Raw genomic sequence first — 18,317 nt, 5'->3', positions numbered from 1 at the left:
ATAAATGAAAACAAAGTTGGCAGAACCTGTCTGACAACCAAGTTACTATTTTTTTAATCTTATACTAAGTTTCCTTCTACTTTGTTTGTAGCTAAATCCTTGTTTATAATAGTATTTAATCTTAAAATATTTTACTTAATACGGACAGTAAATGTACTGTATGGAAATAAATGTGTATACTCTGCAAAAGTATATCTATAAATCTATAGATGGACAGTACAACATGTGCAAGCTAAGGTGATACTGTACATGCAAAGGTCACTATGTAAAGATGTTTGTGTCTTGTTTACAGTATCACAAAAGTCAAATTACAATCTTACTATCTGTAAAAGTATGGTATCTAAAAAAAATATATATATATTTGCCAGAAAATAGTCAATGAACAGGGTGGTAGTATTACAAATTGCTAACATGGGATGGCATTTCCATGTTATCCTCTAAATTGGTGTCATTCATACTTGCTGTTTAAATATGCATGTGCTCTGATCTCAAATGACCATTTTTTTTTTTTAAAGTAAAGAATTGAAGCAGGGGGTCTCCGGAACTGAACCCCCTACTTCTGGAGATACCTATTTCCGAAGTAGGTGCCGGTAGCTGCTCTGGCTCAACAAGCAGGGTTTTTAAGCTTAAAGCTCCTGTATCACATGGGCCAATAGGAAGTCACAACAATGATGTCACTTCTTGCTATTGGCCTGCTGACCGGGAAATATCTGAACAGTGGACATATTGTGAACCCTGGTAGCTGAGTGGAGCGGCTACCAGCACCCAATTCACAGATATTGTAAGTATCTCCGGAAGCAGGGGTTTCCCGGAGCTGAAATGAAGGGGGTTCAGCTCTGGAGACCCCCTGCTTTGACCCTATATATTAAGAAAATCGCAAAGAATCTGCTGCCTTAGATTGCGTATTTAAGGCAAAACAATGCACTGTGGTTTTGTCTTCCAGAAAGTCGTACTGATACTGAAATAGAACTTTCCCTGCATTTCTATGAACGAGCATATTTTCAAAGTGACTCAACTTCTACTTGAGGATCACACGCTTAAGGGTTCGAGGCCATTTGTAACTCACGCAAATATATGTTGTGGCTTCTGTGCTTACACATAAAAAAAGGATAAAATGTATGAAAATAAGCTCAGAAATATACTTCAGAGTCATAGACCACACAAGATAAGGTTATGATTGGTAAAAAAAATGACAACCTCCCATCGTACAGGGTACAACAAAGAAAAGTACAGATGTAGCAAAACTTACTGTCCCGGCACCACAGACAAAGAAACAAAAGTCTGCAGTGCTGGGGACAGTTTAGATTGCGGCCCAGGAGGATTAACAATGCAATTGGTCTAAATGGGACCAGCATTAATCCTCCACTTGATCGCACTGGCAGTGCAATAAATCCCCATACCTGATTTCAGATCGCTCCCGTTCAACCCCCTTGATGAGCGAACGGAGAGAAGATATGGGGGTTCCACTCCTTGGGCTCTGCTCTAAACTGCCTGGCACTGTGCAACTCCGTTGATGACATAATGACCGAATATGCGTTTCTGCATCATGAGGGAAATACTATAAGATCATACACGGTCATCTACATTATCAAGGGGGTTAGACAGTGCTAGACAGTGTTAAATGTCCTGTCCAATCACTTTAATGACTTAGATGACTGAATATGGTCCTATATCATTCCACCTCATGCTGTAGATAGCCATATTTGGTCATCTACATTGTCAAGGGTTTGGCACTGGCCAGACAGTTTGGCAGCCTCACACATCAGAAGGGTTCAATCATTCTGTGCCATATGGTTTTGAAAGAATTCCTAATACATAATTGTATGGTAGAAAAGTACAAAATATCCCATTATTCCACAATTGCATCACTAGCATGGATTAACTCAGATTTCTATGAGTAATCGCTTTTTTGCATCACTTGGGCTATTTAATATCCTGTATGCAAAAAGGCTGAATATCAATAACTATTTAGTAGTAAATTATTCTTAGTGATTACAGTGGTAATTGGGGGATTCTGGGTAATGACATGCAAATGAGTACAGTGCCACCTTTTGCTTCAAAACTATTTTAACATGGATCCCTATAAGCATAGGCCTGCCATATTGCACATCTTTTCAACATAGCCTGGGTTAAGAAGTACATAGCCAGTACATAGCCAGTAAACCTACTCACAGGCAGCCATTACAAGCTTTTGGGTCTCTGCAATGTGAGGATAGTCATACTGGGTTTGCAATTTCAACTAGGATATTCACATTGAAAAAGACAGAAAAAGGTGAAACATAATGTACTGGCTTAAGTGAAATGCAGGTTGCTTTTCTACTGTACTTACCACACTCAAACATTCAGAAACAGGCTTAAACATCAGAGGGTACTGGGATGTTTCACCTGATGGTATAAATAGAAAGGGTGGGCCATAAAAGCGATCCCCTTCTAAAATGGCTCGCAGTTTCCAATCCTGTTGCGTTACATTACTCTGCAATACAAAGAATATCACATTTTTTAATCTTTGGCATAAAGTTAAAAAAAAAGTGCTGTGAATTTATACCCATAAAGTATAATGTTGTCGAAATTAGAATGACCAGAACACGCTAATACCGAATATTTAACGAATGATGCAGATCTACTTATTTCAATTAATTGTGCAACAATGGGGAAAGGGGAAGGGGTGGAAACCCTCGCATCAGCCTCTAATCAAAAAGAATCGACAACGGTGCAATAAGGGGAAGGAGCAGAATTGTAACAAGTAAACAAAAGACACCCTGTAGGCAGCACTCGTTGTATGCAAATATGAAATGGTGATAGACTTAAAATTAAAATACTTTAATAATCTTATTTAAAATAAGTGTCAAAATCGTTGAAAAAATGGACAACTGACTGTGGTAACACAACACAAAAAACAGACAAAAATATACAATACTATAACTGAGGTCCAGGGGGGGAGGTGGAGTATCCACCTAACTGCTAATTGGCAGAGATAAACAATCAGAGACTGAATAGTCAACCCCCTAGTTCAGCAATGACAAGGTTAACAAGCCTGTAAAATGGATACAGGTGACGGAGAACTAACCATGCAAAAGTATATACCAATGTGCTATACACAATGGGTGACAATGAAGTGAAAACTCATTGATGGTAGTTTGATAGAGTCTTCTTTACATTGTAGGCTATCAAACTACCATCAGTGAGTTTTCACTTCATTGTCACCCATTGTGTATAGCACATTGGTATATACTTTTGCATGGTTAGTTCTCCGTCACCTGTATCCATTTTACAGGCTTGTTATCCTTGTCATTGCTGAACTAGGGGGTTGACTATTCAGTCTCTGATTGTTTATCTCTGCCAATTAGCAGTTAGGTGGATACTCCACCTCCCCCCCTGGACCTCAGTTATAGTATTGTATATTTTTGTCTGTTTTTTGTGTTGTGTTACCACAGTCAGTTGTCCATTTTTTCAACGATTTTGACACTTATTTTAAATAAGATTATTAAAGTATTTTAATTTTAAGTCTATCACCATTTCATATTTGCATACAACGAGTGCTGCCTACAGGGTGTCTTATTTTTACTTCAATTAATTGTGCTCACAAACACTTTCTGTCTATGCTTTGCTATGAAAGTACTGCACCGACACACTTTATTCGAGCAAATACCCGGTATGTACCTGGCAGATACCTGGAATGCGCCGCTCCTCACCTCTGACAAGCCCCGTTGCATTTGCCTTCCCAGCCTGGGTTCATGCCTGGCTGACGGGTGGCTGATCTGTTAAATGATAATGATTAGGATTTAATAGGCTGCAATGCTTCGCGTGTCTACCAGATGGCATAAATTCATGAATTGTAATGCAGTATATATATATATATTGTGCAGTATTTCAGCCAGCGGGAATAAAATGCTTCAATCCCTGCCTGGAAAATACCTCAATGCACTCGGGCAGAAAACAGTCACAAACCTCAATACACCCGGGTATACCCGAATTCGTGGGACTAGCTGAGCTCGAATAAAGTGTGTCGCCAGTGTATTTATGAAAAGAGTTCTACATTTCATTGTTACATACTGATCTCATAGATTTAAAGAGATACCAAAACAAAAATAATTGCTACAAGTATACAAATAATGAGAAACCAGTGCATATGTGCAATGTTTACACTGCAGGCTTCCCCCACATTGCCAAAAGTCTGTTTATTTGACATTATCAAAGATACACTGTTCAGAATTATTATTATTATACTGCTTTCATATCAAGTAACATGCTCATTTCATTTCTGAATTCTTTGTTGTTATTATTCAAGTTTAGAAAAGTGTGTTTAAAGGTACATTTTGTTGTCAACTTGTCAGCCATCTTCACACTTGAACAATGAACTCACAAAGGCACATATCCACAAATCTTTGTTAAGTCAGGGTTCATAACGTCACTAATGAAATCAGTATGATATATGAAGGAAGAGAAAGAGAGAGAGTGATACCTCGGAGATATGCGAACAGGAATCATTAAAATATACTTTGCATAGCATATTAGCATGTCTTCCAGTTTGAGGGGATATATATATATAGCACTTTGGACTCTAATAAAAAAGGACCTCTCCCTCTCCTGCCTTCCTTTACCCATTCCATTTGAAGATTTTGAGCCTTGTTAAGTCAATAACAGAGCTTTGTGTATCTGGGCCTTTTCTCCCAATCAATATACTATAATGGCACACTTACTATTGGTATATCTTGAATCACCGCTTCACAGGCAGGTGTAATAAACTCAAGCTCAGTTTCTATACTGGTTGAGTTGACCACACACTCGATCATGTATACTCGCACATCATGAGACGAACGCAGCAAAATCTTGCAAGGATATCGACCAGGTTTGTCAGGGACAAAGCGCACTGGAAGTGAAACACCATTATCTGTGTCTGTAAGAAAAATAAACAACCAATTATAAGATTCTTCAAAATAACATAGTAATTAAATACAAATGTGTGTGTGCTGATCGCCTGCATTTTAAGTAAAACTTCTTTGTGTTTTGTCACTGTTTTGTCACAGAAATTGTATTTGTAATGGTGATGTTTTTAATTAATAATCAAAACACAATTTCAGTGCCAAAACGCAAAGAAGTTTGACTTAGAACATTTGTTTTAGCTATTTGCACTTCTATATTTATAGTAGCTGAATTCCTTGTGTGTCTGTGTGTCAGTCAGTGTGTGTGTGTGTGTGTGTGTCTGTGTGTCAGTGTGTCAGTGTGCGAGTGCATCAGTGTGTGTGTGTGTGTGTGTCAGTGTGTCAGTATCTCTGTGTGTGTGATTCTCCTGATTCCCCCTCCCCCCACACACCCGCGGAGGTGCAGAGGTGCGGAAGTACGGGGAGCAGGGGAGGGGGTCTGTTTGAGTCCCTCGGAGCAACCCCCCCCAACTTTCTCCACCTGTGGGCGGGAGGGCTACTCGGCAGCAGCTCACTGCTGGGGCGGACGGGAGGGTTGCACGGTGGCTCACTGTTAGGGCAGCGGGGCGGTTGCGTGGCGGCTCATTGTTTTTGCTCGGCAACGGCTCACTCACTGGGGGTGGGCAGGAGGGTTGATGGCGGCGGCTCACGGCGGGGGCGGGCAGCGGGCTGCTCGGCGGTGGCGGCTCACTCACTGGAGGGGCGGGACGGTTGGTCAGCGGCCGCTCACTCACTTAGGGTTGGTCGGGGGGCCTCTCTCACTGGGGGCTGGGAGGGAGGGTTGGTCAGTGGGGGCTCACTCACTGGGAGGGAGGGGTGTTCGGGTGGTGTGTGTGTGTGTGTGTGTGTCGCTGCCTTCCTCGTCTCTGGTGACTCCTGCTGGCAGCTGGCAACACTGACGGCCTTATCTGCCAGCAGTGACGTTACTTCCGTCACCACTGATTTCCATCTCAAGTAAACACATGAACGTCGCTAAAGAAGTTTCACTTCAAAAACAAAAAAAACATAATCTACATTTTCACTGTAATACTGAACATTTGTATTCTAAAGCAAGACGCAATGCAAAGTACAGTATAAAGCAAAATAAAAAGGCTTACACATTTTATTATGCTTTATATTTCCAATGTTTTAATGCAGCATACAGTATAGTGGAGTTGAGTGAACACAGTTAATTAATCAATTGCAATAGCAAATGTACTATTGCTGCAGGAGTGCATTTTTTTTTTTGATGCACAGCTTACAGTAAAACAGCAGGTACACACAGGGAAATTGAATATATTTATTCTGTAGAAATTCAGAGAAGTTCTAATCATATTTCTGGCACAACATTGTATAGATGACATGTTGATCCTGCACTATACTGATCTATGAATCTCGCAGAAGTTTTTAATGTGTTATTATGTAAATGGGAAACATTTCACCTTTCACAAAATATTAGACTGCCACAGAAAACCTATTCTGTTGTCAGCAAATTGTATCAGCATGGAATAGAAAAAGTTGACAAATTTATGAGGCTGAAAACTGTGAAGTCAATGTTGATTATGTCACTGGAGAGTTACATGTTGTTCCAAAGAAACAAGACTACATAATTAACCGCTTTCTTCATCAAGAAGCCAGCAACATCTGATACCTGCCTAATTTGTTCTAACACTACAGATAAGACAAATGCATGCATCAGTAATAAGTTACATCATTAATACCAAAGAAAGAAAAAGAATACTTGAGCAATAAGATACTGTATTGTATTGTATTGTATGTCTTTATTTATTTTTGCGCCATTAATGTACATAGCGCTTCACAGTAGTAATACACGTGGTAATCAAATAAATAACAGATAATATAAATAACAGATCATGGGAATAAGTGCTTTAGACATAAAAGTAACATTAAGGCAGAGGAGTCCCTGCCCCGAGGAGCTTACAGTCTAATTGGTAGGTAGGGAGAACGTACAGAGACAGTAGGAGGGAGTTCTGGTAAGTGCGTCTGCAGGGGGCCAAGCTTTATGCATCATGTGTTCAGAATATCCACAGTGCTATTCATATGCTTCTTTAAGCAAGTGTGTCTTAAGGTGGGTCTTAAAGGTGGATAGAGAGGGTGCTAGTCGGGTATTGAGGGGAAGGGCATTCCAGAGGTGTGGGGCAGTCAGTGAAAAAGGTTTAAGGCGGGAGAGGGCTTTAGATACAAAGGGGGTAGAAAGAAGACATCCTTGAGAAGAACGCAAGAGTCTGGATGGTGCATAATGAGAAATTAGGGCTGAGATGTAAGGAGGGGCAGAAGAGTGTAAAGCTTTAAAAGTGAGGAGAAGAATGGAGTGTGAGATGCGGGATTTGATCGGAAGCCAGGAGAGGGATTTCATGAGGGGAGATGCTGAGACAGATCTAGGAAAGAGTAGAGTGATTCTGGCAGCATTTAGGATAGATTGTAGGGGAGACAGGTGAGAGGCAGGAAGGCCGGACAGCAGGAGGTTACAGTAATCAAGACGGGAGAGAATGAGGGCCTGAGTCAGAGTTTTAGCAGTTGAACAACAGAGGAAACAAATAAGTAGGAACATTACAAATAGCACCATACTGTAACTTCCATGTTCTAAGAAAATATGGGGCCATATTTTACTAAGCAGTGCTATTCCACTTGACATCTTCTAGCACCAGAAGATACCTTACCTCACATGAATGGGTTGTAAGGAATCTTCTGGCGCAGGAATGTGTCTTGTGAAATTGAGCCGCTTAGTAAATAAGGGGAATAACTTTCAATTTGAAAGTAAATTGTGAGTAGAGATGAGCGCATTTTGGGGTGTATTTGGATCTGCAGCAGATCAGCCAGTTCCTTTGGCCCGTGGATTTCAGCAAAGCATTCTAAAAATAAAGGCAATTCGTGTTTTGCAGATTTTTTTTATTATAATTATTACCAATACACTCAGTGGATTCCCCAACCTGTGGACGGATTTGTAGAATCCAATTTGCGGATTCAGCAATCCGTTGGCTGATTCTACAAATCCATCTATGGGTTGTATCCAGTGGCGGTTTTTGATTAATCCAACATGGATTAAAACCGACCTAATCATTTTGCTGATTTACACCATGAAATGAATTTGGGGTTGAAAATGCAAAAAAAAAAAAACGGGACACGGATTTGTGTGAAATTGATTATCTCTAGTTGTGAATACAGTATGTCAATGGGGCAGATGGACTATATTGCCTTTTGTATTCTCTATGATGTGATTTAACGCTGATTATCCAGGGTGCGTGTAGATTAAGTGTGCTTATTGATTGTGATGAATACTCACTCATGACAAAAACCCGGTAGGCATATTGACATGAAATATAAAGAGAACAAAACATTAAGAAGAGACTGATTATCACTGCAATTGGGGCTCCTTCATGTAATATATTCAATGAAGTTTGGGAGCCTTGTACTTTTTATTTTGCTTTTTTTCTCTGGGCACCAGCCAAGTTTCAGCTACACTACTTTATTTACATACATATTTACTAAGTTGTGCTACTTACATAATAAGATACCTTCTGGCACCAGGAGGTCTTATGGACCATTCACTTAAATGGGCTGTAAGGTGTGTGGGAAAGCACTGATTAGTAAATATGGGCCATTATCTTCCTTACCCTGTTACTTGAAATTGGCTGCATACATTAGGTAGACATAAAAATGGGATACCTTTGAGCTATGATGTAACTGAATATCAACAATAACACTGAAAATATTGAAAAATACTGTATGTTACATGAGTCCAGAAATACATGAACTAAATAAACACAATGGTATTCGGTTAATTTTTCTGTGTGAAAATTAAAGTCATGACTAAAGATCATTTAATGGAGTAAAAATATAATAGCTGATGACACTTATTCTATTTACCGATTCATGGCATTTTAAAGCAAATATTAAAAGGGAATGCAATTGTTACAATCATGCAACCAAAAGTCAGAATATAAACATTAACGTTTTGCTGATTCTATCAATTAATTAACTTCTGGATTTTCTCTGTATAACAAATGGAAACCTAACTAATACATGTTTGGATAAACACAAAAAATAATAAATATTTTTTCGCTTTTCTGCTGCCCTCCTCTCACCTGATTTAATTTAAACAGGTAGGAAAAATTGCAGTGCACTACCAAAAGGAACAGAAGGAGGCTCACGGTTTGCAAAAGCAAAAGTTATTTATTGCATAAAAAAGATGGACTAAATGTCCCCCCTAAGCCACAGCACAGGACCACCAACGCGTTTCGGGCAGTATGCCCTTTCTCAAGGTGTACATAACGCTATAGAAAGCCGAAATTTATACCCTGGCGCCGATCGCGCTGTCGGGTGACGTCACGGACAGTCCAACCAATCGTCTGGTATCTCCTCATACACGGATCCTGATTGGATAACAGGATCGCGTCATATCAACTAACTTTATTGATAACGGACACATCCCTCCCTTCAATGCAAGGGATATGAGTTTAAGGATGATGCCCTCCGATTGGTTCACTAAACCCTAGAACAAGTACAACTTTATTAAATCTAACATTAACAACTTATCTAATAGAAAACGTCTGTGATGTCAGAAGAACGGCTTACTCCCCTAGTGCAAGGAAAGCATAATAAACAAAAAACGTTTTTCAAAAAAGAAAAATATATAATAATATTAATAGTAAATAATATACAGAAAAACAAAAAACAAAGATTAAAATTAAAAAGTGCTATTAATCAGATGTTATTAGAAAAAATATATATTAACTCCCAAAAGGAAGGTATTACCATAGAAAACAGAACATTTAGAAAATAGCACATTTACACAACACATACAGGGCAAAGAAGGCAAAAAAAGCATGTAAAAAAAGAGAATATAAATTTGATGTAAACTTTCTCTTTCACAACACCTGAGCAACCCAACCAACAATTGACCATGAATATAGAAAAAGGGAAACCTTAATTCAATGTATCAATTATACATGGTTCCAGGTATAATTATGTGCAGACCCAGGTTGTCTAAAGAAAAAGAATAATAACATTACATTTTATCAGTGAAAAAGATAGGCTAAATGTGATACAGAGATCTCAAATTTCTTAAATATGTACTGATTACAAAATATATTATCGTAACCTGAATCAAACCAGCTAAAAGATTTATATAATATTAAACCAATTATTACTGTCACGGCCCCCTTAAACCTCCTACATCCCCGTAAAAATTAGGGGATGTTTTCTGTTTCTAACGGACTTGGCCGCGCGTCAGCCGCACTTCCCGTTCAGCGCTAATGGCGCTTAACATTGAAAGCGCCCGCGGCGCCGAAAACGACGGAAAACATGCCGCATCTGCCCGCGATTTCAAAAATCACGGGGAAACGGCCGCAGGATACTAAAGGCGGCCGCCACTGTAAGTACAAAAGAAGGATTTCAATTTGAAACTTAACAAAACCGTTACCAGTTATCTATCAAAATTTTATATTTACTTAGAAGAAAATGAGTAATGGTCAAGATAAAACAGAGAAGAATGTTATTGATGGAATCAGGGAAAATGGCCCAGGTCCCAATCTCTATTAAGTCCAAATGGTACCTGAGTTTTTAACGTAAATATCCAAAAGGCCTCCCTTTGGTCTAACCTTTTGATACGATTCCCACCTCTCTCATGACAAAAAACAGACTCAATCCCACAAACTTTGAGTAATCTACCATCTCCCTGAGGGCAGTGGGTACAGTGAAGTGGTACCGGATGATTAAGGTCTTTTTTCTTAATGAGCATAACATGCTCCATAATGCGTGTTTTGAGGTTCCTTGTAGTCCGGCCCACATACTGTTTCCCACACCCACAGGGGAGAAGGTAGATTACGAACGTTGTTTTACAGTTAATAAAGCTACGTATATTAAATACAGCCTTAGTATAAGTGCTCTGGAGCGTTTTAGTTGGAGATAAATGAACACAAATTTTGCACGAACCACATCTATATGAGCCTTTAGTGAAAGGACTTTGTTTATGTGAGTGGTGTGAGAACAAGCTAGGGGAAAGCGAATTAGATATGGTTTTAGCCTTTCTAAAGACCACTTTAGATGAGACTGCGGGCGTCCGAGTCTAAGCCAAGTCAGGGGTCTGATTACTTCTTGTGGCACCGCAGGCTCCTATACAGAGAGCAAGGGACCACCGGGTTAGATGATGGACGGGGAAGAGACAGCTAGTGGTACCCAGGGAAAATATGCAGCAGTTGTTGCGGGTAGCCCACTCCATTCCACTAGCGAGGCATCAGGGGGTCGCTAGGACGCGAGCCCAGCTGTTGCAGCGTTACTACTGGCCGGAGGAATCCAGTGAGGTGGCAGAGTTCTGCCGATCCTGTGATGCCTGCCAGCGAGTAGGTAAGGTGGGTGACTGTGTGAAGGCACCAATGAACCCATTACCGGTAATAGGGGAACCCTTTCAGCGGGTAGCTATGGACCTCGTGGGACCCCTCATGGTTCCCAGCTGCTCAGGAAAGCGCTACATTCTCACGGTGGTGGATTTTTCCACCCGGTACCCTGAGGCGGTAGCGCTTGCCAGTATTGATGCAAGGTCAGTAGCTAAAGCTCTGTTAGCCATTTTTTCTAGGGTAGGTTTCCCTAGTGAGATCCTAACCGATCAGGGGTCACAGTTCATGAGTGAATTGCTCCAGTGTCTCTGGGAGGCGTGCAGGGTGAAGCACCAGCGCACGACCCCTTACCACCCCCAAACAAACGGATTATGTGAGAGGTTCAATGGTACCCTGAAGCAGATGCTGCAAACATTTATAGAGGCAGAGGGAAAAGACTGGGAGATTCACCTGCAGCATTTGCTGTTTGCGTACCGAAAGGTGCTGCAAGAATCTACAGGCTTCTCTCCCTTTGAGCTGCTATATGGTCGCAGGTTACGGGGACCTCTGGACCTATTTCGTGAGGGATGGGAAGGGGAGGCAACAACTACTGATGCTTCTGTGCTTCAGTATGTGGTAGATCTCTCAGACCGGTTAGAGATGCTCATGGGGTTGGCACAGGACAACCTTAGGGCTGCTCTGACCAAGCAGAAGACTTGGTATGATCAGAATGCCCGTAGCAGAGAGTTCATCCCAGGACAGCACGTACTTGTTCTCAAGCCCATTCGGGAGAATAAATTAATGTCCTGGTCGGGACTGTATCCGGTACTGCGAAAGATGAACGAGTGCAACTATGTTGTACAGGTAGATGCTGAGACAGGGAGAAATAAGACTTATCACATCAACATGCTGAAGGAGTACATAGCACCGAGTGTGGTGTCAGTGCTGGACATTTGCAGCCCACCGATGGGGGATCCGGCGAGCAATGCTCTGCCTGATCTCCTGGGGGAGGCTAGGCAGGGAGGTACCATAGAGCAGGTGGAGATAAGGGCTCAGCTGAGTCTCAGGCAGAGAGAAGCCAGGGCTATGCTAGAGAAGTATAGGGCTCTGTTTTCAGACAAGCCAGGGAAGACACACATTGCAGAACACCCAGTGCTGACAGGGGATCTGAGACCTCTGCATAAGCACGCTTATAGAGTGTCAGCAGAGGTGAAGGGCAGTATAGAGAGGGAGGTAGAAGAGATGCTGGCCCTAGGGGTAATTGTACCATCCCAGAGCCATTGGGCTTGTCCGGTAGTCCTGGTGCCTAAGAAGGACGGAACCACCCGGTTCTGTGTGGACTACCGGCAGCTCAATGCGGGCACAATGTCAGATGTCTACCCCATGCCCCGCATGGATGAGTTGTTAGATGAACTCGCGGGGGCAAGGTATCTGACGACTATGGATCTCAGTAAAGGGTACTGGCAGATCCCTTTGACACAGGAGGCTAGAGAGGTCTGCATTTATTACCCCAAGTGGCCTCTATGAATTTCTAGTGATGCCATTCGGGATGAAAAATGCACTGGCTACCTTTCAACGCCTGGTCAATCGCTTGCTGGATTGTATGCAAGGGTTTGCAAGGGCATACCTGGACGACATTGCTGTCTTTAGTAATTCGTGGGACTCACACTTAGTGCATGTAGCTGCGGTGCTAGCCAGGATTAGGGAAGCGGGACTCACGTTGAAACCCACCAAGTGCTTAGTAGGGATGGCAGAGGTATTGTACCAAGAGCACAGAGTGGGTGGCGGGCATCTTAAGCCAGAACCAGCTAAGGTGGAAGCTATAGTGCAGTGGCCCATTCCCAAAACCAAGAAGCAAGTCATGGCTTTCCTAGGCACCGCAGGCTACTACAGAAAGTTTGTCTCTCAGTATAGCGCCATTGCCAAACCTCTGACTGACTTGACCCAGAAGCGACAGTCTGTGCTGGTAGTCTGGTCTCCTGCCTGTGAGGTCTTGTTTCAGGCATTAAAGACTGCACTAGACAGCGCTCCTATACTTGCTGCCCCAGACTCTGCAAAAAAGTTCCTGGTGCAGACTGATGCCCCAGACTTTGGCATTGGGGCTGTACTCAACCAAGTGGGGGAGGAGGGCGATGAGCACCCGGTAGTATATCTAAGCCACAAACTGCTGCCCAGAGAGGTGGCATATGCCACCATTGAGAAGGAGTGTCTGGCCATAGTGTGTGCTCTAAAGAAGTTACAGCCTTATTTGTATGGCAGACATTTCACGGTAATAACTGACCACAATCCTTTGAGTTGGTTACAGAGGGTGTCGTTGGGAAATGCTAAACTTTTGCGCTGGAGTCTTGCCTTACAGGAGTGGAACTTCACCACCCAGCACAAGAAGGGAAGTGAGCATGGTAATGCTGATGGCCTTTCCCGCCAGCACAGCCCTCAGGACTTACTAACTTCAAGAGCTGGCAGGTCAGCCCAGCCACCGGACGGGGTGGTCGGGGCAGTCCCTGCGTCTTGTTGGGGGAGGTGTGACGGGGAGGAAAGGGTTAATACCTGATTTGCTATGCATTACTGTTGTTGTCCTGTCCCCGCCATTTTTATTCCCCATTTGCAGGCCATTCCCTGTCTGCGAGGGTAAAAAACAAGATGCATTGCTTGCCATACCCTCTAACCGACACATGATGGCAGATCTTAAATGTAAGGCAGGAGGTATTTTTTTGTAAGTCCAAGCAGGAATTCCGTGGACATCCAGCTGTGATATGGGTGAATGAGCTGGGGCTATTTTTATGACCAAGCCTCAAAGGGCTGTAGTTATTTTTATGACGGAGCCTCAAAAGGCTCTCACAGATTTAGAGTCCCCCTGTCTAAAAGAGTGTCAATTATGAAAAGACCCAGAGACCTATAATGTATACAATACTGGCATACTGATGCACAGCAGATGTCAGGCTAGTGACACCTTTGAGTCATAAACCAGACACAGTGGCCCCAAGTTATTGGTGTAGCCCAGGTATGCTAAGTGGCATGGGCATCAACCTGACCCATGCGCCCTGCCCACCGGACAGCCCTTTTGACCGGTCTTATGAACTGTGGGTAACTTGGCTATTCGTGGTTTTTTTTGTTCCCACGAGGGGATTGGATCCACATGTTAAAGATAGCTTTGGGCAGTCTATAACTGTGGCTCCCCCAGGTATCCCCAGTGTGATTCCTGAATTTTAATCCATGATTTAAAGATGCAAGACTTTGTTCCAGTACAGCAGCAACCAGTCCATGAGTGAAGGGGTTAATAACCACATAACCACAGGACTTTTAAAACCAAGGCTGCATTTCTTGCGCTTGCAAGCAGAGGACAATTTCTTTTGTTTCAAAGGACAATTTCTTTCATTCCCTTATTCCAGTAAGTGTTGTTTTCTAGTGTATTCTGCAGATGTCGTGTGTTTGTCTATTAAGGAAATAAATCACAATTTATTTTGCAACTTGTTCTGTTCAATCAAGTACCTAGAAATATAAATGTGTTGATAAAAGTTGGTGTCATCGTTACACAAGAGAATACAAGACAGGTTAGTAGTTAGAAAGACAGGAAGGGTCAAGCTTGTTATTTTTGAGTCATGGTATAAGTGTTGCATGTTTGAAGGAGAATGGAAAGGTATCAGAGTAGAGGGAGAAGAGGAGATCAACAGTGATGGTGACACAGTCTCCTCTGAGACAGTGGAAAAGAGTTAAGGAAAGCAGGAAGAGAGTTTTGAAGCGGTGTAGGATAGGAGGAGACAGAGGGGATGTTCTGATGTATGGATTCCACCTTTTCCTTAAAATAGTCAGCAAAGTCCTGAGATGAGATGAAGGAAGAATCAGTGTGGGTTAGACTTGTGAGTGTTGATTAATGGAGAGAAGTAGGTTTGTTTAGCTTGATAGAGGGCAGAGTTGAAACAGGATAGCATACATTTTTAGTGAAGGAAGTCTGTGAAAGTATGAGAGTTCAAACAGAAGGCATTAAATAGAACTGAGTGGAGGGACATAGCATGAGCTTGTGTGAATCTATTTGTGTGTTAGAAGTGGTCTAACCTCATCTATATAAAAGTCCCGGTTATTTAATTTTTGAGAGGCCATAAAAAATGTAGTTTTTAGGGCTCTGGATAGAGCTCAATTTATCTAACTTTAAGCAAAAGTTCCAATCCAATAATTATTATTTCGTTTATGAAGAAGCTGTTGTGCCGTTATCTTATCTGTTCAGGGTCATTTGGCGAAACGCCTAGAAACAAGCTTTGAAAATTATTTTTTTTTTTAGTCAAATACAGAGTGTCTTTAAAAATATAAAGCTGACCGTGTGCTCGGCACTGTGCAAATAGATTATATTACAAGAAATTAGTGTGAAGTCCTATATAAAATCATTTGTCTATTAACTGAATATGTGATGTATTTTATAACTTTTAACCATTTATTTTTTCCAAAGGTGTCCATAAGCAGAAGTTATTGTCAAAATTGCTGTGTAATCTAGAATGGTTTGCCAGGAAGTGGTGTATTGGGAGTCACCACTCGGGGGTTTTGGGTGTGTCTTGTGCATAGGGTTAAACACAGGGGATACATAGTTGCAAAAGCAGTTACATAAGTGAACAGGGTATACATTATATACAAGGCATTTCAAACTTTTAGCAGAATAGTTACAGTGGAGTGTTTGGATGAAAGCCAAATTGACTAGGGAAATTTGTATTGGTAAAATAATTGTTTAATTAGGAGTGAACATATTTTTTCCATGACTGTGGATAGTATTGGGAGAAGAGAGATTGGCCTGTAGTTTGAGACATTGTTTTTTGTCCCCACTTTTGTAGATTGGGACAACTCTGGCAGTTTTCCAGGTCTTAAGGATATGGCCTGCAGACAGGATAGAGTTAACTATGGAAGCAATTAGTTTGGCAATGGCTGGGGCACCAAGTCTTAGGAACTTTGGCTACTTAGTTTTAATTTGAGGAACATTAATAGGGAATACCTCTCTATATGCGGATGCTAAGACAGGAGTAAACACATTGATACAAGAATTTATTCCTAGGTATAAATTATCTCCCTATGAGACACTTATGGGATGACTCATGACTATCAGCAGTCCAAAGGAACGAATTAAGGACCATGTTATTGGTAATAAAACAATTAGTAAGTATTGTATGCAACAAATATATTTTTTGAGTCTCTCTAGGCAAAGTTGAAAGTGCACCTATTCGAGACGGGGTTAATAGTCAAATATTTCCTACGCAAGCATGCTCTTCATCCCCGATGAAAAGGCCCATACTAACCACCACTACAGCAATTAAAGTGTCAGAGATTTCTTACTGGATCCACGTGACTCACGTAAAACTCATTCCAGCTCCACCAAAGACCAAAGTCACCTAAAGCACAGCCTCTTCAAGTTAACTTTTTCAAGGGTAAAGAAACACCCTGACCGTTAACCCCCGAGGAAAATAAGACACCAGGCTGAGGCCCGGTCTTAATCAGAACATTCATTTTCACTTTTCTTCTTTCAAAGACTCAATATTTTTATTTTAGAGTGTGTTTAAGTTAGAAATTTAGGATGTATGTACAATTGGGCCTTGATGGGTGGATAGGTTTCCTGGAAACGTGGCTTGTGAATGCTCTTGTATGTGTTTTGGCAGAACTCATCACTCTCTATGTATGTGTCATGTGCAGCAAAACTTTGATCCAGAAGTGTGTTGCACCTCCACCGAAAGGAGGGGGTCACCCAGGAGCGTGTGTCAGCCACAAGGAAAGGATCAGAAGTCAGCCATTTTGACCATCGCAGACATTTTGTCTGTTCTGATATTCTGAGTGAATGATGTATATAATGCGTGCAGGGGTGATGATCATGCGTTCGCTTCCACAGATACCAACCCCCTTCAATTCTCAGTTATAGAATTTTGTGATGATTCTGAAAATATATGACGATAAGAGATAGATGCCATTTCCTTTATCTAGCAACTGCATACCCAAAGAAAGGTTGCTTGCATAAAATAAGGTTTTTAGTATTATGTGTATAATTTCTGTATTTTCCCATTTTTTAAGCCAGCCTCTTTAAAGGGTATATCACATTCTAGGAACAAGAATCAATTTATGGGTCAAGTGTCTCCACCAACCAATGAAACCTGTGTAAAAATGTATGTTCAGTCAGATAACAATTTACAGGAAGGATGTGGCCTTAATTTTGCAGTTTTTAATTTCATCATTAAACCAAGAACAGGTTCAGATTAGTCTTATGGCCTTGCAAAACAGAATTGCTTTAGACTATGTTTTAGCTTCAAAAGGAGAGGTATGTGTATTAATTAAGGAACAATGCTGTGTTTTCATACAAGATCAGAGTGACAATGTGCAGCATGCACTAGATGAAATAGAATAGATTCAAAAGAGGCTTAGAAAGGGAAGTGACACAGAATATCACCCTTTGGGGTTAGGTGAATGGCTTGGATCACTTGGAGCAAAAACTTATGGAATGCGTTGCTGTGTATGTGTTGGTGTTACTTGTTGTCATGTATGTGTGTGTCACATGTTGCAGAGGTATGATCCACAAATGTGCTACCCCCTCTTTCAATCTGATGCCACTCTTTGCAGATGCCAGAAACAGCAGCCCCTTGAAGAAAGAAGATGCCGATCACAGTTATTCAACTCCAAAAGACATGTTGGCCACAGCGCCATACGAGACTATGACAGCAGGAGGGAACTGCCCTCTCCCTTTCACTCCGGTGTATACATACAAACACTATCAGATGATGGAGCACCCCAGTATACAATACGAGTCTGTCTATGTGTCCCTGGACTAACATTATAACCTTAATTCTCAAAAGCAATGTTTTAAGAATAAAAAGGAGGGAACTGACGAAGTTGAGAAAAAGTACATTAAGGGGGGTCTGACGTAAACAGCACTGGGATCTGAGCAGCCATTTTAAGTCAGCATCCATGTTAGGTGCCTGATATTGTCATCCATTTTGTTTATTGTCTGCATGAAAGTGGAATGAGAATGGAAGTATGAAAGAAATTTTTTCTTTTCTGCTCCTTAGTTTTTAGTGATAATAAGCTTTTCAGCTAACCACAAAACCTTGAGGAGATGGGA

The 18,317-nt window shown here is 41.4% G+C and overlaps 1 protein-coding gene across 5 annotated transcripts in view; it reads right to left on the bottom strand.

Moving 5' to 3' along the window:
- The window catches only part of CFAP47 (cilia and flagella associated protein 47), a 663,944-nt gene that overhangs the window by 262,153 nt on the left and 383,474 nt on the right, over positions 1 to 18,317 (bottom strand). For all 5 annotated transcript variants that reach the window (XM_075590256.1, XM_075590258.1, XM_075590257.1 and 2 more), the window contains 2 exons: positions 4,701 to 4,897; positions 2,330 to 2,473 (listed from right to left, as the gene is read on the bottom strand). In XM_075590256.1, coding sequence (XP_075446371.1) covers positions 2,330 to 2,473; positions 4,701 to 4,897 — 341 coding nt within the window. The remainder of the gene's footprint in view (positions 1 to 2,329; positions 2,474 to 4,700; positions 4,898 to 18,317) is intronic.

Source organism: Ascaphus truei, chromosome 3, assembly GCF_040206685.1.
Source record: "Ascaphus truei isolate aAscTru1 chromosome 3, aAscTru1.hap1, whole genome shotgun sequence".
Classification (NCBI taxonomy): domain Eukaryota; kingdom Metazoa; phylum Chordata; class Amphibia; order Anura; family Ascaphidae; genus Ascaphus; species Ascaphus truei.
Note: the sequence above shows the minus strand (reverse complement) of the source record. Positions and strands in the feature narration are given on the sequence as shown.